General features: G+C 46.5%; 1 protein-coding gene across 2 annotated transcripts in view; it reads right to left on the bottom strand.

Moving 5' to 3' along the window:
- Positions 1-25,002, bottom strand: part of LOC140426758 (transcription factor SOX-30-like) — a 201,024-nt gene that overhangs the window by 92,971 nt on the left and 83,051 nt on the right. For both annotated transcript variants that reach the window (XM_072511911.1, XM_072511912.1), the window contains exon 2: positions 900-1,314. In XM_072511911.1, coding sequence (XP_072368012.1) covers positions 900-1,314 — 415 coding nt within the window. The remainder of the gene's footprint in view (positions 1-899; positions 1,315-25,002) is intronic.

Raw genomic sequence — 25,002 nt, 5'->3', positions numbered from 1 at the left:
AGTGAGGTGCTGCAGGCAGCCTTAGAATTGTAATCCAACTATAACTAGCAGAAGACTTTGAATTCAGTTGAAGAATGAAAAGGGAAGAAAAGCAATTGGGAAAACTATAGCAGGAAGTATATGTTAATATATGTATTGAACCAACCTTTTAAAAAAAAAAAAAAAGTCTCCATACACTGTATTGCCTCCAAAATGTTGGGTCTCTCCAAACATCTACCTAAATATCTGGCATCAGTCTCTCTCTTAAATATTCACAACATTTCGAAAAGGCATGGGGCTGCAGTTGTCATCTTAAAGATTTGCACATTGTTGTTGGATGAGTTCAATTCTGGCCTTGGGTGACTGTGTGGAGTTTTCACATTCTCCCCGTGTCTGCATGGGTTTCCTCTGGGTGCTCCGGTTTCCTCCCACAGTCCAAAAATGTACAGGTTAGGTGGACTGGCCATGCTAAATTGCCTCTTAAGTGTCCAAAAGGTTAGGTGGGGTTACTGGGATGGGGTGGGTTCATGGGCTGAGGTAGGGTGCTCGTTCGGAGGGTCGGTGCCGACTCGATGGGCCAAATAGCCTCATTCTGCACTGCAGCGATTCTATGGCACAAAAACTGATATTCAAAACGCCATTAAAAAGGGTCTCAGAGCAAAAATTGATCATATATTTTAAAACAGAAATAGCAGCATCTCAAACTAATACAAGCAACATGTTGTAGATGAATCACACTGTTTGACATTGTAGTTCTACACAACCAAAGAGGTACGATCCATGAACATTTATTGACGACATTGCGGCTGGCTAGCTGAATTTGATTTTGATATTAGAGATGGATTAAAAAGAGCGCAATCAAATACGGTTTAACAGAAGACAAAATTAGATTTTCTTATATGGGGAAAAGATGAAGGTACCTGCTTCTGTAGGAGGGACAGTAAGGGGAACATTTATAGTATTGATCTTCAAGGATGGATCCACTTGTGTTTGTAACCTGATGTCGCCCAGATTGTTTGATGTTAGTGGTCCAGATAATTTGGCAAATTTGACCACGTCACATGTGGACGATGATCCTTGAAGCTGAAGTTTGATTCCAGGTGGAAGTGGGTGTAAAGTTATAGGAAGTTTCAGATCGCTATGTTGCGACCCATCGGTCCCATTTAAATCCTTCAGGAATAATAAATCTTTAGTCTGTTGAGCGCCTCTGCTGCAACCAGGTTTATAATGCTCATCATCTTCTAATTTTATTTTTTCAGTCACATGTTGGCCAGCAATATTTTGATCACCAAAGTCTTTTCTTGAGTTTAACCCTGAAACAAACTTATTTTCACTCTGAAAAACAAATAGAAAATTATGTTACATTAAAGGGAAAATCTGGTATTATAATGGCTCTTAATGACTCAATTGATTAAAGGGCTACCATTTGTTGTGATACTACTGTAGAAAGACCAAAAGCTAATAGGTTCCATTCCTGGACCGCACACAGTGACATGTGTTGACACTGCATGTCAACGAGAGGAACAGTGAGGTGTGGAGACTAACATCATAGTCACAGGCCAACAGTGGGGAAAATAAATCCTACCTCCCAAAGAGTATGGTGACTCATGGTGGAAAATACATGTGTATGAACATTTTGTTAAGAATGAGATCCAGAATGCGATCCATGACTGAAAAGCTTGTTGAGACTCATGGCTGACGTTTGCACGTGGAACCGTATGCCAGCAAAAGCAAGTGCTTTCAGGATATGAAGAGGAAGGGGAATATTGTTACCTTGGACAAAAGATTAAGAAAATAGAGTTAAGGAAGCATCATCCAACAATAAGAGTTTCTGTTTGTTGCTACCCAAACCAATCGATCTTAGAAGGGAGGTAATAAGACATAAGTAAAATCCCCAAAAGGGTAGTGAATTCCTTAAAATACAAGGATGCATAGGCAAGGGTCAGTAATAATGTTAGAGTGCCGCTTCTAATAATTCTAGCTGCTTTTGCTCCCATTTATGTAAAGAATATAGCAAAAAATAGTTCTGTTTGAAGACCAAGACTTTCACTGCTGCAGCAAGTTCACTGTTGTTTTCAGTATTGTCATCAACATCAGAGGAGCCGTCCAAGGATGCTTCTCAAATGTAGTACCATTCGAGGAATTTTCAATGATGGAGACCCAACTTGGAAGGCTACAACATAATTGATGTTTTAAAAAATCAAAGTTACAAATCAGGTAAGAGAACATTTTCTCATAAATGTTTGCCTCTAGGCTTTCTATCCCTTTTAATCAAATAGATCCCTCCCCCTAACCCACATTACCCAAATAACCCTAAATCTAAAGCTATGTAGACATTGTACCATTTTGTTATGTTAAAGAACAGGCCTGGTCTAAGAATCCAGAGACACAAGTTCAAATGCCACCTGCCAATTGGAAAATTTAAATTCAGTTACACATCTTCATGCCTCTTTTACCTCTGGACTTGATTATTCCATCGTAGTCCTGGCTGATCTCTCACACTACCCGTACCTAAATTTGAGGACATCCAAACCTCTGACACCCGTATCCTAAATCGCACCAAATCCTGTTCACATCAATGCTCACTGAACTACATTGGCTCCTGGTTAAGCAAGATCCAGGGCAGCACGGTAGCATTGTGGATAGCACAATTGCTTCACGGTCCCAGGTTCGATTCCGGCTTGGGTCACTGTCTGTGCGGAGTCTGCACATCCTCCCCGTGTGTGCGTGGGTTTCCTCCGGGTGCTCCGGTTTCCTCCCACAGTCCAAAAATGTGCAAGTTAGGTGGATTGGCCATGCTAAATTGCCCTTAGTGTCCAAAATTACCCTTAGTGTTGGGTGGGGTTACTGGGTTATGGGGATAGGGTGGAGGTGTTGACCTTGGGTAGTGTGCTCTTTCCAAGAGCCAGTGCAGACTCGATGGGCCGAATGGCCTCCTTCTGCACTGTAAATCCTATGAAAAAATGCCAACCTGTTTTAAGGGGCTGCAGAGGGCCGTTCTAAGTGACTGGGTGTGATTATCATGTTAATCAAGGTGCGAATACAAGCAGCCAGATGTGGAAAACGTTTCATTTTGCTAGCATGGGAACTTTTCTCCAATACTTTTTTCCTAGTGATTAGAAAATATCTACAGGACAGAAGGACCGTCAAACAACATTGAAGTTAACAGTGAGTTAAATCATGTGAGGTGTAAAATGGGTGTCCTCCCTAAACGGGAAACCTATTCCCACCTGGTGTGTGCAAGGTTAAAATTGGGGCCAATATCACATGTGGTAACAGAACAGCCATATTTGTTGTCCACCTTAAGTAACTGAAATTAGGCAAATTTTTATGTTGTACTTCGCAGTTTAACATTGATAACTTGAATTATATCAACACTGAAGTTGGTATAAAGGTTCTGCTTGGTGTTGCACTGAGCCAGTAACGAACCAGGTTTGAGCAGCGTAACTGATCTCAGGTGAAGGTGCAACACTGATCACAGTGCCAATGAGCTAGTTATGAACATGCACTAGAAAGTACACACTGGGTACTGAGAACCCAGTTTGATCTCGGCCCCGGGTCACTGTCCGTGTGGAGTTTGCACATTCTTTCCATGTCTACGTGGATGGGTCCGTCCCCCCTCCAAACCCCCCAACCCAGAGATGTGCCTGGATTGGTCATGCTAAATTGCTCCTTAATTGGAAAAAAATAATTGGGTACTCTAAATTTTTTAAAAATTCAATCCAATGTACATCAGTCAATTTGATGAAATAGGTCAACTACTCTGGAGCAACATGTGTGCGCGAGGACGTTTTTATTTACTTTTAAACTTAGTTCAACGGGTCTTCTTGATAGTTTGGGTATTTTGTATTGAGAAATGGAGAAATAATTAGAATTCAGTAATTAAGATGACCAAATCTGGAATTGTTTTTGCGGAACTTAATTTGATGTGTAGCCAATTTGCATTTGTGCTCACACAAATACAGGTCTTCAACCATAGATTTGACAATGCGCTGTGCTTTCCGGCTCCCCCACCGTGTGTTTTTGGAGGCGGGGGCGGTGCGCCATTGGTTGCCGATCTTCTGGTCCCGCCGATGTCTACCGTGTTTTGTGTGGCTTGCTCGTCCCTCCACCGGGGAATCCGCCGTGGGGGTCACCGTCGGTAGGATCTTCCGAGCCTACCGGCAGGAAGGGCTGGAAAATCCTGTTCGTTATTTCAAATCCATTTCCTTGTTTGGGGAATACAACTAGAAAACCATTTTGGTAGCTTAAATAAACTGAGCCTTGCACCACTATGCCAATAGATGCATTTGTATCATTCTCCTCTCTTTTGTAAATTACGGAATTGAGTCCATTGAATAAAAATACAGATATATTCCCGACGAATAGTTTGTAAATGCATTGGGTCCGATTTTACCTTTGTGCAGTGGTTGGCTTTTGAATAGGTTAAAATTGGGCCCATTGTTTCAAACTGTTACACAATGTATAATACATAGAACATAGATTAATCATAGATTATCATTGAATTTATAGTGCAGAACGAGGCCATTCGGCCCCCTGAGTCTGCACCGGCTCTTGGAAAGAGCACCCTCCCCAAACTCAACACCTCCACCCAACACCAAGGGCAATTTTGGACACTAAGGGCAATTTATCATGGCCAATCCACCTACCCTGCACATCTTTGGACTGTGGGAGGAAACCGGAGCACCTGGAGGAAACCCACGCAGACACGGGGAGGACGTGCAGACTCCGCACAGACAGTGACCCAAGCCGGAATCGAACCTGGGACCCTGGAGCTGTGAAGCAATTGTGCTATCCACAATCCTACCGTGCTGCCCTTAAGAACAAATAAATCTACACTATATCATTTTACCGTAATCCATGTACCTATCCAATAGCTGCTTGAAGGTCCCTAATGTTTCCGACTCAACTACTTCCACAGGCAGTGCATTCCATGCCCCCACTACTCTCTGGGTAAAGAACCTACCTCTGATATCCCTCCTATATCTTCCACCTTTCACCTTAAATTTATGTCCCCTTGTAATGGTTTGTTCCACCCGGGGAAAAAGTCTCTGACTGTCTACTCTATCTATTCCCCTGATCATCTTATAAACCTCTATCAAGTCGCCCCTCATCCTTCTCCGTTCTAATGAGAAAAGGCCTGGCACCCTCAACCTTTCCTCGTAAGACCTACTCTCCATTCCAGGTAACATCCTGGTAAATCTTCTTTGCACCTTTTCCAAAGCTTCCACATCCTTCCTAAAATGAAGTGACCAGAACTGCACACAGTACTCCAAATGTGGCCTTACCAAAGTTTTGTACAGCTGCATCATCACCTCACGGCTCTTAAATTCAATCCCTCTGTTAATGAACGTGAGCACGCCATAGGCCTTCTTCACAGCTCTATCCACTTGAGTGGCAACTTTCAAAGATGTATGAACATAGACCTCAAGATCTCTCTGCTCCTCCACATTGCCAAGAACTCTACCGTTAACCCTGTATTCCGCATTCATATTTGTCCTTCCAAAATGGACAACCTCACACTTTTCAGGGTTAAACTCCATCTGCCACTTCTCAGCCCAGCTCTGCATCCTATCCATGTCTCTTTGCAGCCGACAACAGCCCTCCTTACTATCCACAACTCCACCAATCTTCGTATTGTCTGCAAATTTACAATGGCTGGAATTCTCCGGCTGGCGGTGGGAATCGCCGGTCCTGCTGGCAGCGTACTATCTCCCACGGGTTTCCGGGCGGCGTGAGGTAGCTTCCATGGGAATTCCCATTGCCGGTGGTGGGACCAGAGAATTGTGCCGCCAGGAAAACGCAGCCAGGAGGCCGGAGAATCTCGCCCAATATATAAAAGAAACTTCATGCATCCAACTTGTAGTGAGCACTGCAAAGAAGCTCAAAAATAGTGTGTTGTTTTAAAAATTGAGTACTACAAATAAAGACACTGTAGGCCAGTTGGAAGGCTTGATTGATGTTCAACTTCAACAACAAATTCTGCCATCAGTGGCCACCATGTGTGATGTCTATAAGAATCATTGCAGCCACTCGCTAAGGCTTCTTCGCCAGCACCTCCCAAACACATGGCCTCCACCACCTAACAGGTCAAGGCTAATGAAGGAACACCATCAGCTCCAGAATCCCATCCAGGTCACATGTCGTCAAGATGTGACATGGCACTATTCCTGTATGGTTGTCCAGCCAAACTCCTGAGCATCCAGACCTAACAGCATTAGGGGAGTACCTTCACCACATAGACTGCAACAGTTCAAGAAGGTGGCTCACTACCAATTTCTATGTTCCCTTGCCAGTGATGCCTACATCCGCAGAATTAATTTTTTAAAATCTAAATGCGTCAAACACAATGATGCATGGTCATTATATTTTGCGCCCTTTTCTGTCACTAGGGATTCATAAGGATTCATGTAAACCTCAATTTCTGTACAAATAGGGTGTAATGATGCACCAATAATATTTTTTAGATACATTTGTTCTAGTTTATTTTTCTGCCTTTAATGCTTTGGCATTATACTATGAACGACTGAAGCATCTATTGGATTTGTACAATCATCTCGAGTTGAAGAGCCTGAAGCAATAACCTAGTATTGTTGCTTTAATTATGAGGAAATATTATGCTGTACTCATTGATCCACAGCAAAGCCACAGTTAGAAGGAGCACATTTTTTGTTTCTCTACGTGTTCTTGGAGTGTGGGTGTCACATTCTTATTTGCCTTTGAAAGTGGCTCCTTGGCCTTTTCAGAGGATAGTGAAGAGTCAACCACACTGCTGTAGGTCTGGAGTCATATGTAAGGCAAGGATGGCAGATTTCCTTTCCTAAAGGACATTAGTGAACCTTACAACAATTAAAGTTTTACAGTCAATTATTAATTTAATTTAAATTCCACAAGCTGCCATGGTGTGATTTTAACCCATGTCCCCAGAGCACAGCCTGGGCTATTAATCCAGTAACAGTACCACTGCGCCGTTACACGCTATGACTTGCACCCGTCCTGCCTCCCAAGAACAGTTATGCATTCTAAGTGTGGGACTACTAAATTTGTCTTATACTAGCTAAAACAAAATCAGAGAAGGATGTCAAATTTGAAATAGTTTGTTCTATTTTTAAGAAAAGTAGAGTTTAAGAAAATAGAGTAGAAACAAAACTAAATCTGAATTAACTCAAAATTAACAAAGGAACAGAAAAATAGATCACTTAGTTTCTCGAGTCTGCTCCACCATTCTATTGGATTATGGCTGATCTGTACTTCAACTACCTAATTTTTCTCCATAGCCTTACCTAATAAAAATGTATCAATCTCAGTCTTAGCATTGATGCACGATCAATAACTGCAAAGACGAGGTTAAAGCATAACTGAAGGCTTTAATAGACTAGAACTGTTCCCCAGCAGCTCAGGTACAGAATGAGGGCTGCTGGGAAGGCACCGACTCTTATACCCCATCTATTAGGGCGGAGCTGCATACTATACAGCCAATGGTAAACCCCCAGGTTTAACCAATGGACTTCAGCCTCTCGGGTGAAAAAATGAAATGAAATGAAAATGAAAATCGCTTATTGTCACAAGTAGGCTTCAAGTGAAGTTACTGTGAAAAGCCCCTAGTCGCCACATTCCGGCGCCTGTTCGGGGAGGCTGTTACGGGAATTGAACCGTGCTGCTGGCCTGCCATGGTCTGCTTTCAAAGCCAGCGATTTAGCCCTGTGCTAAACAGCCCCATGCTGCAATACCTGATAATACCACATTCACCCCCTGTTAAAAAAGAGTCCGGTGGGGGTGGTGGCCAGCGGCTACAACTATATTCAACAAGGTATGATCAGATATGGAGATACCGTGATACCTCCTTACAGTGTTTAGAGGATGTTTACAGTCATGGCAGATATATACCGTCAGTGTTTATTATTTACAGTTACAGATTGGTTAAGGTGAAGCAATCAGTCGGTCGGGTGCCCTGATCGTCCTCTGGATCGTCTGAGCCTCGGTGGCGATTCCGGTGGGGGTCCAGGCGTCTCCGACTCCGGGAGCGTGGCTTCGGCCTCCATGGCAGCTTCGTCACTCCTAGACGGTGCTAGTGGGGAAAGCGGTTGACCTGGGAGGGGAGCGCCTGTTGGTGGGTGGGAGGGCCCAGGCCTGAGCGGCGGGAGGACTGACCCTCCTGTGAGGTGCTGCGGAGGAGGGGGGTGGGGGGAGTGGTTGGGGTGCGCGTGGGGTTCCGGCGGGCGCCAGGTCCCGTAGGGAGACCGTATCTTGTCGGCCGTCAGGGAACGCCACGTAGGCGTACTGGGGGTTAGCGTGCAGCAGATGGACCCTCTCGACCAATGGGTCCGACTTGTGCTTCCGCACGTTTTCGGAGCAGGATGGGTCCAGGTGTCGCTAGTCAGGTCGGGAGCGCGGTCCCGGAGGAGGACTTCCTGGGGAAGACAAGGAGACTTCATGAGGTGTCTGATTGGTGGTTGTACAGAGCAATGACCGGATGGAGTGGAGGGCTTCCTGGAGGATTCTTCCCAGCGGGAGACTGGGAGGTTCCTGGACCATAGGCCCAGTGGGACGGTCTTCCAGACCGTTCCGTTCTCCCTCTCTCCCTGCCCATTTCCCCGGGGGTTGTAACTGGTTGTCCTGCTCGAGGCGATGCCCTTGCTGAGCAGGGATTGACGCAGTTCATCGCTCATAAAGGAGGACCCCCTATCACTGTGTCTGTAAGCAGGGAAACCGAACAGTGCAAAGATACCCTGGAGGGCCTTGATGACGTTGGTTGCGGTCATGTCTGGGCAGGGGATGGTGAAGGGGAACCGGGAGTACGCGTCAATCACGTTTAGGAAGTACATGTTGCGGTCGGTGGAGCGGAGGGGGCCTTTGAAGTCCATGCTGAGCATTCAAAGGGACGGGAAGCCTTAATCAGGTGCACCCTCGCTGGCTGGTAGGTGCGGTTTGCACTCCACACAGATTTGGCAGTCCCTGGTGGCTGTCCTGACCTCCTCGATGGAGTAGGGCAGGTTGCGGGTCTCAATGAAGTAGAAAAGGCGAGTGACCCCCGGGTGGCAGAGGTCCTCGTGGAGGGCTCGGTGGCGGTCCACTTGTGCGGTGGCACATGTGCCGCGGGACAGGGCGTCAGGAGGCTCGTTTAGCTTTGCGGGACGATACAAGATCTCGTAGTTGTAGGTGGAGAGTTCTATCCTCCACCGCAAGATCTTGTCGGTTTTTTATCTTGCCCCGCTGTGCATTATCGAACATGAACGCCACCGACCATTGGTCCGTGAGGAGAGTGAATCTCCTGCCGGCCAGGTAATGCCTCCAGTGTCGCACAGCTTCTACTATGGCTTGGGCCTCCTTTTCGACTGAGGAGTGGCGGATTTCGGAAGCATGGAGGGTACGGGGGAAGAAGGTCATAGGTCTGCCCGCTTGGTTGAGGGTGGCGGCCAGAGCTACGTCGGACGCATCGCTCTCGACCTGGAAGGGGAGGTACTCGTCGATGGCATGCATCGTGGCCTTTGCAATGTCTGCTTTGATGCAGCTGAAGGCCTGGCGGGCCTCCATTGACAGGGGAAAGGTTGTGGACTGGATCAGGGGACGGGCTTTGTCTGCGTAGTTAGGGACCCACTGGGTGTAGTAACTAAAAAACCCGAGGCAGCGCTTGAGGGCCTTGGGGCAGTGAGGGAGGGGGAACTCCATGAGGGGGCGCATGCGTTCAGGGTCGGGGCCTATAACTCCATTTCGCACTACGTAGCCGAGAATGGCTAGACGGTCGGTGCTAAATACGCATTTATCCTTATTGTACGTTATGTTAAGGATTTTAGCGGTCTGGAGAAATTTTCAGAGGTCGGCATCCTGGTCCTGCTGGTCATGGCCGCAGATGGTGACGTTATCGAGATACGGAAACGTTGTGCGCAAGCCGTGCCGGTCAACCATTCGGTCCATTTCACGTTGGAAGACCGAGACCCCGTTAGTGACACCGAAGGGAACCCTTAAAAAATGATAGAGCCGCCCATCTGCCTCGAAGGCAGTGTATTTGTGGTCGCTCGTGCGGAGGGGTAGCTGGTGGTGGGCGGACTTGAGATCCACCGTGGAGAAGACCTTATAATGCGCAATCCTGTTTACCAGGTCGGATATTATCATAGATTATCATAGAATTTACAGTGCAGAAGGAGGCCATTCGGCCCATCGAGTCTGCACAGTCTCTTGGAAAGAGCACCTTACCCAAGGTCAACACCTTCACTCTATTTGGGGCAGCACGGTAGCATTGTGGATAGCACAATTGCTTCACAGCTCCAGGATCCCAGGTTCAATTCTGGCTTGGGTCACTGTCTGTGCGGAGTCTGCACATCCTCCCCGTATATGCGTGGGTTTCCTCCGGGTGCTCCGGTTTCCTCCCACAGTCCAAAGATGTGCAGGTTAGGTGGATTGGCCATGATAAATTGCCCTTAGTGTCCAAAATTTCCCTTAGTGTTGGGTGGGGTTGCTGGGTTATGGGGATAGGGTGGAAGTGTTGACCTTGGGTGGGGTGCTCTTTTCAAGAGCCGGTGCAGACTCGATGGGCCGAATGGCCTCCTTCTGCACTGTAAATTCTATGATTCTATCCACATAACCGAGTAACCCCACCCAACACTAAGGGCAATTTTGGACACTAAGAGCAATTTATCATGGCCAATCCACCTAACCTGCACATCTTTGGACTGTGGGAGGAAACCGGAGCACCCGGAGGAAACCCACGCACACACGGGGAGGATGTGCAGACTCCGCACAGACAGTGACCCAAGCCGGACCTGGGACCCTGGAGCTGTGAAGCAATTGTGCTATCCACAATGCTACCGTGCTGCCCTAAATGCTTCACTTTAACCAAGTGCTGTTACACTGCCTGCCTCTCTAGTCCCCAGCAAAGAATTGCAAAGACAGGGTGGGATTCTCCATCCCGCCAACTCTGTTTTCCGGCATGGTGCACCTCTGCCGGCAGCAGGGTTCTCCATTCCTGCAGCTGACTAATGGGGTTTCCCATTGTGGGCCACCCCATGCAGGCGGGAAATGCGCGGGCTGCCGGCGGGGCGGAAGATCCCGCAGAGGGGTTGGGTAACAATGTTAACTTGACCACAAAAAGGTAGTCGATATGCGGGGGAGAGGGTACGCGTCCAGCTGCGTAAACCTGTTGATGGTCTGACTGTAGTCAGTGACCATCCTATGTTTCTCACCGGTCTTTACCACCACTACTTGGGCTCTCCAGGGGCTGTTACTGGCTTCAATGACCCCTTCCCTCAGTAGCCTTTGGACCTCCCACCTAATGAAGGTCCGGTCCTGGGCACTGTACCGTCTGCTCATGGTGGTGACGGATTTGCAATCCGGGTTAAGGTTCGCAAACAGGGAAGGCGGGTCGACCTTAAGGGTCGCGAGGCCGCATGCCGTAAGGGGGGGTATAGGGCCGCCAAATTTGAAGGTCAGACTTTGCAGGTTACATTGGAAGTCCAACCCCAGGAGTGTAGCCGCGCAGAGGTGCGGAAGAACATAAAGACGGAAAATGTTGAATTTCCTTCCTTGACTGTGAGGTTTGCTGGACAGAACCCCTTAATCTCCACTGAGTGGGAACCGGAGGCCAGGGAGATTCTTTGATTTACAGGGTGGGTAAAAAGTGAACAGCGCCTTACCGTGTCGGGGTGTATAAAGCTCTCCGTGCTCCCAGAGTCGATTAGGCAGGACGTCTCGTGGCCGTTGATGAAGACCGTCGTCGTTGCTGTTGAGAGTGTTCGAGGTCGATCGAGGCCAGACACAGGAGTTGTGAATTTTGATCGGGCAGTGTGTGGTCAGCCGGGGTGGGGTCCTGGGGCCCCATCCAAGATGGCGTCTCCCATGGGTCGCACATGGTGGTCGGGGAGGAACAGAATGGCGGCGCTCATCCGTCCAGCGTGGTGTCCGTGGAACAAGATGGCGGCGCCCGTGGGCTGCACGGGGCCCTAGGATACGGCGGTGGCGGTGATTGCTGGCCCCTTGGGGCCAAGGAGAAGTTCCCTGAGGCAGTCCGGAGCCATCGTTGGAGACCCCGGCCACCGCTCGTGCCTGGCAGACCCCCACAAAATGGCCCTTTTTGCCGCACCCGTTGCAGGTGGAGATGCGGGCCGGGCAGCTCTGACGGGGGTGCTTTGCCTGCCCGCAGAAGAAACAGCGGGCCCAGCGAAGTTGGCGGTCCGCCTTACAGCGCAGGCCTGCGGGGACACGGGGAAATTCTGTGGGGCTGCCGCTGCGGGATTCCACACTGCCCAGGGGGCCGCCGCACGGTTGGGCACATAGGATTGTGCGTTCCTGGAGGCAACGTCCATGGACCCTGCCAGGGCCCGTGCCTCTCTAAGTCCCAGGGTGTCTTTCTCTAAAAGACGCTGGTGGATCTCTGAGGAGCTCATACCTGCTACGAAGGCATCCCGGACTAGAAGTTCCGTGTGCTCGCTCGCCGAAACTTGCGGGCAGCCACAGCTTCTGCCCAGCACCAGTAGCGCGCGGTAAAACTCCTCCAACGATTCCCCGGGGCTTTGTCGTCTCGTTGCAAGCAGGTGACGTGCGTAGACCGGATTTAAAAGTTCGATTGCTGCATCAAAGGCTTCCGCCTCCTCGATGAGGGTGTAGATCCCAGGGCTTACCCTTGAGTGCAGGAGATGCAGTTTCTGCTCCCCCGAGGGTGTTCCTCCAACCGTCTCAAGGTAGCCTTTGAAACATGCCAGCCAGTGCTTGAAAATCGCTGCTGAGTTTGCCGCGTGGGGACTGAGTTGCAGACACTCTGGCTTGATTCGGAGATCCATCCTTTCAACTTAAGTTGTAGTCTATTAAATTGATGCACGATCAATAACTGCAAAGATGAGGTTAAAGCATAACTGAAGGCTTTAATAGACTAGAACTATTCCCCAGCAGCTCAGGTACAGAATGAGGGCTGCTGGGATGGCACTGACTCTTATACCCCGCCTATCAGGGCGGAGCTACATACTACACAGCCAATGGTAAACCGCCAGGTTTAACCAATGGACTTCAGCCTCCCGGGTGCTGCAATACCTGATAATACCACAAGCATCTATATTGAATATCCCTCCAAAGTTAGAGATAGCAGGTGTTGAAGGCAATTCTTTTTGTCCCTAGTTTCGTTGGAAATGAAAAATCTCCACCCAGGGCTTCCTGTTTTAATTTCTTGTCACAATATGTGAAGAAAATGATGGTGCTTTTATTCTTTGCAGTCTGGTAAGGAAGACCTTCAATTAAGAGGTTTTTAAAAAATTCTAATTTGCTGTCTTAAATATTAAATAAATCACTTGATCTATTGCAAGTTATTATTTTTTCCTCACTTGAAGAAAGGTGGTATTAAGACCAAGTGTGCAGCAGAAATCAAAGTCCCCCCTTACCCCTGCAACAATAGTTCCAGTAGTGCTATATACCATTATCAAAATTATATTTACTTGTCGACATCAAGCTTAGAACCATAGAACTGTAAGAATGCCATTCATCTGGATTTTTAAAAGATAACAATGTCAAATAGTGATGCATCCAAAGGAAGTATATTTACATGATCAAAGGAAGAGAAATCAGTCTACTCTAACTTGTGGAACATGTCTTCACTGATTCTGGTGTAGTCATTTTATCAACTTTACAATCTCAATCGTTGTTACACACAAAATAATATCCATTACAATATCATTTGATAGCTCCCAAACCTAGACAAAGGTTCTTGATCTGCAAAGATTTGCTTTTTCATAAATTGCACATGTTCAATACTTAGAGAGTCTTACTGTTAAATATTTTTCAGGCAATGCATATTCCAATGTGAATTAAGCAAATCCTGGCCTTCTATATCTATATAGATGATACTTGTGGTCAATAAAACAGGAGTTCACAGTGATCTTGGATGAGGGAACTGTAGCGGTCACCTGTAGCTAATGTGGTTAAATAAATTGTTGAAATTTGAGGAACTAAGCACACGGAGGAACAGACATTCCAGTTTAGACACGAGTACGAGGAGAAAATCTCTCAAATGGAGGTATCTTCCACAGGCTGGACATAGAGGAACATACGAATAATGGATGTTGTACTTTCACTGCTCCACCATAATCCAAGAGTTTGAAGATAAGAAGGTATAGTCCAATATGCCAAAGGATAGTTAAACAGGGAGACTTTGTTGCATAGGCTCAACCACAAAAACTGAAACAAGTAGATTGCAATGTTTTGCAATGTCACAAAGCGTGGTTGTCTCAGAAGGTCAACTGTCCAATTGAAATGCTGCATGTCATTGTGAAAATCCAGTAGTTCTCCTCTTTATCATGCCAAGATGTTGCCATGTATATCTTCAACTGAAGGTTACCTTCAGAAAAATGTAGGGGAACCATCCAGTGGCACTCTAGTCGATGTGCCATTCATCCTGAAAATGATCCTGTGGAGGGTATCTCCAATGAAGATTTCTCCCAAAGTCCACAGATAGGTGCAAGTGTAATCTGTAAATAAGAAAGCATGGAATGAGAAAAGGCCCTTCAGGCCATCAACGTTTTTTTCCCCCACAATCCATTATATCATGGATACCACCAAATGTATTTATTTGCTTCAGGGAATGTTCGGCAAAATCTTTCCCTGACCGCCAGTAAATCGAGGAAAACTCCACAAAATCTAATTCTGTCCACACATCCCCCACAGCCGTCAATTCAACTTCCAACCAGACATTTACTCTGCATTTTTTGAGAAGCTAATTGTTATTACATTAACTACTTTAATAGTAATCTATTCCACAGATCCATTGTGCTGTGGGAATTTTGTTTAATTTAGTATTTGCTGTGATCGTAGTCTAAGTTAAACAACTTGCTTACATCTATATTACTCATACTTGCTAACGTTTTGAGGGCTTGTACATGAACAATCTTCTTTTCTGTGATTAAAACAATTCTGCATGCTGCAATCATCAAAGAACAAAGAAAACAGCACAGGAACAGGCCTTTCAGCCCTCCAATTCTGGACCAGTCATGATACCAACCTTGGCCAAAACCCTCAGCACTTTTGCGCTGTATCCCTCTATACCCATCCTATCCTATCGTTGTTACTCTTCTTGCAACTCTCCCCAGTGCATCAATTCTACTTCAAGACACTATGATCTCAATAACTAAAGAGTTCAAATAATTTAATAACCAACAATAGCATCTCAACTCTTGATTATACTACTGGTAAGTTACCATTGCAGGAAACGGTTAACAATCACACCTAAATATATTTTACGAATGGAAACAAATTAACGTGCCCATTTCATGTTTCTTGTTCTCCAATGTTCATTACGTCTAATCACATAAAATCTAGCTACCATTCCTTAGACAGTCACCTAATTTACTCCAGTTCCATGATAACAATCACCTACTTCAGTCATATATTAACAACACTAGGTGCATAAAAGCACAAAAGTTGCAAACAGCAGTATTGTAGATCAAATAAATCAAGTAGTGATCAGATGATGGCAAAATTGGATTGCAGAACCATGTAGATTGGGCAATGAGAAGACTAAGGGAGATAAGGAATTCTGATGTCTTGAAAAGCTACGAAATCGAACAAATGATTAAATAAGTTTCAAATCCAACAGAGTGAGTGTGTTGCTTCAAAGAAAGCCTCTTGCAGAGATACCAGTATAAATAGGATGATTGTTTGTTCGTGCAATTTTGCTTAAATTCTAACAAGAAATCTGGCAAGTGTTACATTCGTATGATGAGATATGCGAGCAGTATTCCAGTCTTGGATAAATTAAGGTTTTATTGGGTGTTGGTAGTTGGTGCGGGGAAAATAAATATTTAGCATACAAGTTTCTTGCAGGCAACTAGATCAATAGAGGTTATCTGGGAGTTCTAGTTGAGATTGTTGCATATGGAAGAGCATAAATGGAAATAGCAGCACTAAACTGGATTCTCAAGAGGCATAAAAACACTGCCTTTTTGGAGATCTGAAAGGAGATTTTCAAGAGCTATTGAAAGACATGGAGCTGCCCAAGATGTATTGCAAGAATGTTTCAAATGGGGTCATGAAATCTGAAGAAAGCGGATGAAGACTTTGAGTGAGATGATTAGGAAAATAGTGGGTAGCATTGGATAGAGAATATAAAAGATATCTAATAAGAAAAAGAAACAAAATGAGTTTACACAGCCAAACCATTGAGAACATCAAAAATGATGAGCATCGATATGATGAGCAATCAACTAAAGCACAGATTTGTGAAGAACCTGCCAACCATGAATGGAACTTTGGTAAAAGACCTTACGGTAACTTTTTAAAAAGCAGATGATGCCAGATTGCCAAAGGTTTTAGATCTGTTGATGGTGCTGACTAGTGATCATCTGAAGTTCTAGAGATAAGCAAATTAGGAATAATGATCCAAAATCTAAATATAATTTCAAAAATCATTGTAATCACACTATATTCAACATGTAGCTTGTCCTTGAATATGTACTTCCCAGGTCCTTGCCATTTCTGCCAGAACTTCCTGATTGAATCATTCCACCCTGCCACAATGCTGAAATGTTCCAAACCAAAATCATGAAAAATATTTTCGGGGACTGTGGTTACGGTATATTATCATTCTCATGTATCTCAGATCTCTGTAGTCTTTGACATAGTCGATCAACTATTCTCCTCCAAACGTTTTGCCAGCGTTGTCCAGCTTAGAGTAAATACCTTCATTAGAATTCAATCATAGAATCTCTAGCAGTGGTTCTGTTCACACGCTGTCTCATGGAGAGTCCCCCAAGGATCCTCCTTGGAACTGGCTTCTTCCTCATCTACATGTTGTTCTTTGGCAACATCTCTGCAGATATGGTGTAGTTTCCATGGTGTGCTTGTTGATGACACCCAGCCCTATCTTTTTTCACCTTTTACCTAGTTGTTTGGCATCCAGTTTTTGGTGAGTCATAATTTCCTACAGATAAACATAATGGGAAGACTAAACCCATCAGCTTTGTTGCTCGTTACAAACTCCATACCCTTGACCCAACTTCAATCCCCCTTCTCACCTACTAAACATGACAACATACTGTTTGACCTGAACTAAGCTTCAAATCTCATTCTTTCTATCACAGTCTGACTACTCCTACCTCTAACATTAGCCTCTTTATACCAACCCCAGCCCATCTGATATTGAACCCTCAACATGCCCATATCACCTTAAGTCCCTCAACTATTCTAATGCTCACCTAGATGGGCATTCATAAACTTCAGCTCATCCAACAATCTGTTGTTCGAATGCTATTCTGCACCAAGTACCAACCCCCATCAGTCCTGTCCATGATTTTTCCCAGCTACCTCCAAGTTAAGGCTCTCATCCTCGTGTCTAAATCCTTCTCCTGCCTCAATGATCCCTCTAGCAAATAAATACATTCCTCTACTCTGTTTCTTTGGCTCACTCCTCTTCCTGCATCCTCCCATATCTCACCTTTGGCACCCATATCAGGCACCTGGAACCCAGCTTCTGAAAAGGCTTCTCTGAACTTGTCAACCTCTCCAGTTCCATATTTAAATCCATCAATAAAATACACCAATTTGACCAAGCTTTTGTTCACCTCATCTAATATCTTCTAATTTGGCTCAAGTACCCACTTTTTCCTTATATTTCCGTGAAGTTCCTTGGGATGCTCTTGATGTTAAAGGTGCTATTATAGCTAGCTCAAATCACCCGAGAGCCTACTTATAAGGAAAAGAAGACCATGATCCACTTTACTTTTATGTCCCATGGTACCACTTTGTGGAGAATCCTTCAGTGAAGCTAATCAAAGTTAGGAAGTCATAGTTTGATTTGTGTTCATGAAGATTAATAATGGACATTTATATGATGATAGTACTGCTTCATCAGCTCTGTGAATCATTTCCACATTCACGTCGTATTAACCACAATATGGCAGCCAGTCTACAAAGAAAAATATATTTTTCTCTGACATATTTAATCATTGCAAGTTACTACAACATATTGTCATGAAGATAAACAAGTAATACTGCTTAGTTTGCCATTCAATGCTGTTGCTTTACTTACTTGTAATATTTTTGGCTGGGAAATTACATTCTATCCATTCTGTTTTCAGTATTCTCTTTTCACCCCCTTCCATGTCACTTTACCCTCACCTTCAGTATTTGATTGTCTTTGAAATATGCAATGTGCATGTGCATGTGCACTTGGTGCTCTTTCATCTTATAGATCCTGATGATATGAATGTACTCACACCAAATGTATCTTTGTACATGCCTGTCACACTATAATATGCTGTATCTGCTCTAAAATAATGATTTTGCATTTATATCTATGTATGTATTCAGAAAAATATACTAACATTATATTATACACAGGTTCATTGCAGTGTGTCCAAAACCACTGGACTTTATACAATATACCTCGACAGCTGCCAGCATAGTTGATGCAACATTGATTTTTTTTAACCATTAGAGTAAATTTCATTATTTAACATCAAGCGCACGTCAGATAATTGTTTAGAAATTGTAATATTATTAAATTTAATGGAGTACATTTCAGATAGTCAATAACTGGCCAGACCAACGGGCCACAAATTGCTGGATAATGATGATGCATTAATGATGATCTCCATTATTGGTAAAAAGAAACTCGCAATTTGCAGAAAAATAGATACGTATTGAATTCCAATTTTCCACAAATTGCTAAATCATTTGAACCGTTATAATTGTCAAAGCCGATAAACCTCCCTTCCCACTGTGAGACTCTGCATTGGAGTTAATGTTTTTCATGAAATTGCCCGTTTTATGATGTTAAAATAAATCTGCCAGAAACAAAGAAAAGGCATTAAGGATTGCTACATGGACTGGCAAAAGGTGGGAAATAGCATTTCACATGGATCAATGCTGACATCAGTGTTGCTCATAATATTGTGAGCATGATTCAATGGAATTGTTTCTAAGTGTAGTAGCAAGCGGGACCTGCCGCGAGCTTCCGGAGCTCAGGCCGGCAAGGCCGTCACCGTTATCCAGCGTTAATTGGTCCACTTAAGGAGGCTCCACAGGCGTCACGCCACAAATCAATGTTCGTCAGCCGATTTGATGGGACCACGCTCGCCAGCCCCCTGCTAAGAAGGTAGATCAGCACATAAACTGCTCCTGCACAGCCAACCCGACACAGCTCGCAGCCGTGGCACCGAGGCAACTGGCCCCATGAGGCTCCTAGAGGTGTTTGAGGCCAGGAGGGATGTACAGTTCCCAATGGGATTCATGAAGGGTAAGTCACAAGGCATCCAGTGCCGCCTGGGAGGATGTCGCAGCGGCTGTCAGCTCGGGCTGTGTCACCAGGAGGACTGGCACCCAGTGCCGCAAGAAGGTAAACGACCTATACCAGGTGGGATGGGTAAGTTGGCACAGGCCGTCCACATGGGAATAACCCTGGCACCGCTCCCACCCAGCACCGTGCCCTGGGCCACCCATGCCACACCCTCTTCAACACTCCTCCCCCCAAAACTTCTTCTCTTCACTTCCCCCCCCCCCCGCCCCTCTGGTGAACCACACGTGGAGCTAACAATGTCCTCTGTATCCCTGCAGGAGAAGTAGAACGAGGACCCAGACGGGCGGCCGGGGTGCCAGACATCAGGATCCTCACCACCTTCGAGGAATGGGCCCTGGAGGTTACGAGGGTGGCAGTGGACAGAGCAGTCATCGATGCGGAGGTCAGCGTATGGTACAAAATGGAATTAAGCTCTTCACCTTAATTCATGCAAACTCACCTACCCCTGCCATTTCACATGGCTTCTTTACTCTCATCCTTCAATCACAGCTAAGGCTAATTATTTCCCTCAAATGCTTTACCACTCACATTCTCCTTCCAGTCCTACTTGGTTTTGTATCCACTCTCAGAAAATATCCCTCCCTTAAAATGGCAAACATGTGCTTAAAATCCTCTTCCCTACTCCCTTCCAACCTACTAAAATCTCAAGTGCAACGAGCTCATAGACTTCTTTATCACCAAGATTAAAAACATACATTCAAATGCCACTGCCACACCCCTCCCTTCCCCTAGCCAACAAACCAAATGTCCCCCAAAGCATCCCCTTGCACTAGTCATAAACTTGCACCTTTCTCTAGTTTCTCTCCTATCTCCCAATACGCTCTCAAAGTTCATCTTGTCCATTGAAACACCACTTACTCTTTCGACTCAATTCCTACTAAACCACTGACCATCCTACTTGCCTTCCTGGCATCCATGCTATTTGATATTGTAAGCAGCTCCCTAACCTCTGGTACCATTCCCCACCCAATATCAGTTGTCAGCATTCCCTCCTCATAAATGTCATCCTTGACTCCTTTGTCCCTTCAAATGACTGCTCCATTCCAACTTTCCTATCTTTTGCAAAGTTCTTGAATAAGTTGTCACTTCTAAGTCCATGTCTGTCTTGCCTGCAACACAATATTTGAACATCCCCAAACAGGTTCCAGCCCTGTCATAGCACAGAAATGGTCCTAATGAAAGTTACAACTGACTTCCATTGTAACTATAAAATCTCATTCTTCTCAACCAGTCTGCTGCCTTTGACATTGCTCACTACAGCATCATCCTCCAATGCCTCAACTTTCATTGCCCGGTTGAATGGAACGACCATCGCCTGGTTTCACTCTGATCTATCCAGTCATAGTCAGACAATCTCCCTCAAAGCCTTTTCTGCATGGTTACATCTGGACCCCTGCCTCCAAGGATCTGCCAATGATTCTCTCCTACTTCACATCTACATACTGTCCCTCAGAATCATCTGAAAACATAATGTCAGTTTCCGCATGCACAGTAAGGACATCCAGTACTACCTCATCACCATCTGGCTAGGTCATAGAAGGCAGAGAGTAGCAATGGAAGGATGCTTTTCTAATTGGAGGGCTGTGACCAGTGGTGTTCCACAGGGATCAGTGCTGGGACCTTTGCTGTTTGTAGTATATATAAATGATTTGGAGGAAAATGTAACTGGTCTGATTAGTAAGTTTGCAGACGACACAAAGGTTGGTGGAATTGCGGATAGCGAAGAGGACTGTCAGAGGATACAGCAGGATTTAGATTGTTTGGAGACTTGGGCGGAAAGATGGCAGATGGAGTTTAATCCGGACAAATGTGAGGTAATGCATTTTGGAAGGTCTAATGCAGGTAGGGAATATACAGTGAATGGTAGAACCCTCAAGAGTATTGAAAGTCAGAGAGATCTAGGTGTACAGGTCCACAGGTCACTGAAAGGGGCAACACAGGTGGAGAAGGTAGTCAAGAAGGCATACGGCATGCTTGCCTTCATTGGCCGGGGCATTGAGTATAAGAATTGGCAAGTCATGTTGCAGCTGTATAGAACCTTAGTTAGGCCACACTTGGAGTATAGTGTTCAATTCTGGTCGCCACACTACCAGAAGGATGTGGAGGCTTTAGAGAGGGTGCAGAAGAGATTTACCAGAATGTTGCCTGGTATGGAGGGCATTAGCTATGAGGAGCGGTTGAATAAACTCGGTTTGTTCTCACTGGAACGAAGGAGGTTGAGGGGCGACCTGATAGAGGTCTACAAAATTATGAGGGGCATAGACAGAGTGGATAGTCAGAGGCTTTTCCCCGGGGTAGAGGGGTCAATTACTAGGGGGCATAGGTTTAAGGTGAGAGGGGCAAGGTTTAGAGTAGATGTACGAGGCAAGTTTTTTACGCAGAGGGTAGTGGGTGCCTGGAACTCGCTACCGGAGGAGGTGATGGAAGCAGGGACGATAGTGACATTTAAGGGGCATCTTGACAAATACATGAATAGGATGGGAATAGAGGGATACGGACCCAGGAAGTGTAGAAGATTGTAGTTTAGTCGGGCAACATGGTCGGCACGGGCTTGGAGGGCTGAAGGGCCTGTTCCTGTGCTGTACATTTCTTTGTTCTTTGTTCTTTTTATCTGTCCTTACAAATTGTAACTATAAAACCTCATTGTGGATTTTCCACATTTCACAACCTCATTGTTATCAGGTTGATAATCGCTCTTGCATGAGAAGTGATTTGCTCGAATTCAACACTGAGAAGGCCAAAGCTATTGTCTGCAAACTCCACTCCTAAGCCATGGATTCCACACCTCACTGGGTCAGTCTCAACCCAATTTTCACAAACGGGAGCCTTAGTTTGACCGAGTTTCTGAATGCACATTTGTCTCTATCACCAAGAACACCTATTTCCACCTCCATAACATTGCCCGTGTCTGCCTATGCCTCAGCTAATCTGCTGCTGAAATGCTTACCAATGTTTTTGCTGCCTCCAATCTTGATTATTCAATGTATTTTTGGCTCATCTTCCATCTTTCATTCTCCACATACACGAATGTAGAATCCACAATAAGCAGAACGCAGCGACAATGGTAGAAATTAAAGACCACCGCATATTCCAATACAATTCCAATACTCCTCCACTCCCTTAAGGGTCTCCTTACCCAACCTGCACCTAGGCTGGTATTTTTGTACAGCTTCGGCTTTCCTTGTAAAGGGGAAACCCCGCCCCTTAAAGGGGACGTCCTGCCTCCCTTAAAAAGAGGAAGTTCATATCCCGGGGAGATCATGGGAAATCGTATGGTCCTGATCCTGGGACCTCAATTGGGTTATTACACTCCTTTCCCCCTCCCCCCACAAAACAATATGGAGCAACGTCCACATACATGGGTATGTGCGCTGGGCCTTTCGGCCGTTTCTCCTGCAGACAGCATTCAGGTGCAGACCTTGCGGTGTCAGGAGGTGTATATCAGACCGGGAGTAGTGTTACTGATGCGTGATCAATTATACTCAAGACGAAGTGATTTCATAACTGAAGGCTTTAATCTACTAGAACTTGTTCCCCAGCAGCTTCGGTACAGAAAGTGAAGGCTGCTGGGACGGCACCATTTCTTATACTCCGCCTGTCAGGGCGGAGCTACGTACAACAGCCAATGGTAGACTCCTGGGTCTAACCAATGGTCATCAGCCTCTTAGGTACCGCAATACCTGGTACTACCGCATTCACCCCTTGTTAAAAAAGAGTCCGGCGGGGGATGTGGCCAGTGGTAACAGTCGCCTTTAGCATGGTATGACCATGTATGGAGGTACCGTGGTGTCGAGGATATTTACAAAGGGTTCACAGTGAAGCAATCAGTCGATCGGGCGGCCTGGTCATCCTTCGGGAGCGTCTGGGCTTCGGTGGTGATTCTGGTGGGGGTCCCGGTGGTTGCGACTCCGGGAGTATGGTTTCGGCCTCCCTGGCAGCTTCGTCACCCCTAGGCGGCGCTGTTGGGGCAAACGGTTGACACGGGGGGGGGGGGGGGGCGCGCCTGTAGGGGGCGTCGGTGGGTGGGCGGGCCTAGGCAGGAGCAGCGCGAGTACTGATCCCTCCCACTGCTGTGGGGGTGGGGGTGGGGGTAGTGGTAATGGTTCGGATGCGCGTGGGGTTCCGGCGGGCGCCAGGTCCCGAAGTGAGACTGTATCTTGCCGGCCATCAGGGAACGCCACGTAGGCGTACTGTGGGTTAGCGTGCAGCAGGTGGACCCTCTCGACCAACGGGTCCGACTTGTGCGCCCGCACGTGCTTCTGAAGCAGGATGGGTTCAGATGTCGCTAGCCAGGTTGGGAGCGAGGTCCAGGAGGAGGACTTCCTGGGGAAAACGAGGAGACGTTCATGAGGTGTCTGATTTGTGGTTGTACAGAGCAGCAACCGGATGGCGTGGAGGGCCATCGGGAGGACTTCTTGCCAGCGGGAGACTGGGAGATTCCTGGATCGTAGGGCCAGTAGGACAGTCTTCCAGACCGTTCCATTCTCCCTCTCTACCTGTCCGTTTCCCTGGGGGTTGTAACTGGTCGTCCTGCTCGAGGCGATGCCCTTGCTGAGCAGGAATTGATGCAGTTCGTCACTCATAAAGGAGGACCCCCTATCACTGTGTATGTACGCGGGGAAACCGAACAGTGTAAAGATACCCTGGAGGGCCTTGACGACGGCGGTTGTGGCCATGTCTGGGCAGGGGATGAAGAATGGGAACCGGGAGTACTCGTCAATCACGTTCAGGAAGTACGTGTTGCGGTCGGTGGAGGGGAGGGGGCCTTATGAAATCCATGCTGAGGCGTTAAAAGGGACGGGAAGCCTTTATCAGGTGCGCCCTCTCTGGCCGGTAGAAGTGCGGTTTGCACTCTGCGCAGATTTGGCAGTCCCTGGTGACGGACCTGACCTCCTCGATGGAGTAGGGCAGGTTGCGGGTCTTGACAAAATGGAAAAGGCGAGTGACCCCCGGGTGGCAGAGGTCCTCGTGGAGGGCTTGGAGGCGGTCCGCTTGTGCAGTGGCACAAGTGCTGCGGGACAGGGCATCAGGAGGCTCGTTTAGCTTCCCCGGATGGTACAAGATCTCGTAGTTGAAGGTGGAGAGTTCTATCCTCCACCGCAAGATCTTGTCGGTTTTAATCTTGCCCCGCTGTGCATTATTGAACATGAAGGCAACCGACCGTTGGTCCGTGAGGAGAGTGAATCTCCTGCCGGCCAGGTAATGCCTCCAATGTCTCAGACCTTCTACTATGGCTTGTGCCTCTTTTTCGACCGAGGAATGGTGAATTTCGGAAGCATGGAGATTATGGGAGAAGAAAGCCACGTGTCTACCCGCTTGATTGAGGGTGGCCGCCAGAGCTACGTCGGACGGATTGCTCTCGACCTGGAAGGGGAGGGACTCGTCGACGGCGCGCATCGTGGCCTTTGCAATGTCTGCTTTGATGCAGCTGAAGGCCTGGCGGGGCTCCGTCGACAGGTGGAAGGTTGTGGACTGGATCAGGGGTCGGGCTTTGTCCGCGTAGTTGGGGACCCACTGTGCGTAATAGCTGAAAAACCCGAGGTAGCGCTTCAGGGCCTTGGGGCAGTGAGGGAGGGGGAACTCCATAAGGGGCATATGTATTCAGGGTCGGGGCCTATAACTCCATTTCGCACTACGTAGCCTAGAATGGCTAGATGGTCGGTGCTAAACACGCATTTATCCTTATTGTATGTCAGGTTAAGGATTTTCGCGGTCTGGAGAAATTTGCGGAGGTTGGTGTCATGGTCCTGCCG

This window comes from Scyliorhinus torazame, chromosome 7, assembly GCF_047496885.1.
Source record: "Scyliorhinus torazame isolate Kashiwa2021f chromosome 7, sScyTor2.1, whole genome shotgun sequence".
Taxonomy (NCBI): domain Eukaryota; kingdom Metazoa; phylum Chordata; class Chondrichthyes; order Carcharhiniformes; family Scyliorhinidae; genus Scyliorhinus; species Scyliorhinus torazame.
This window is presented reverse-complemented; position numbering and strand designations above follow the sequence as displayed.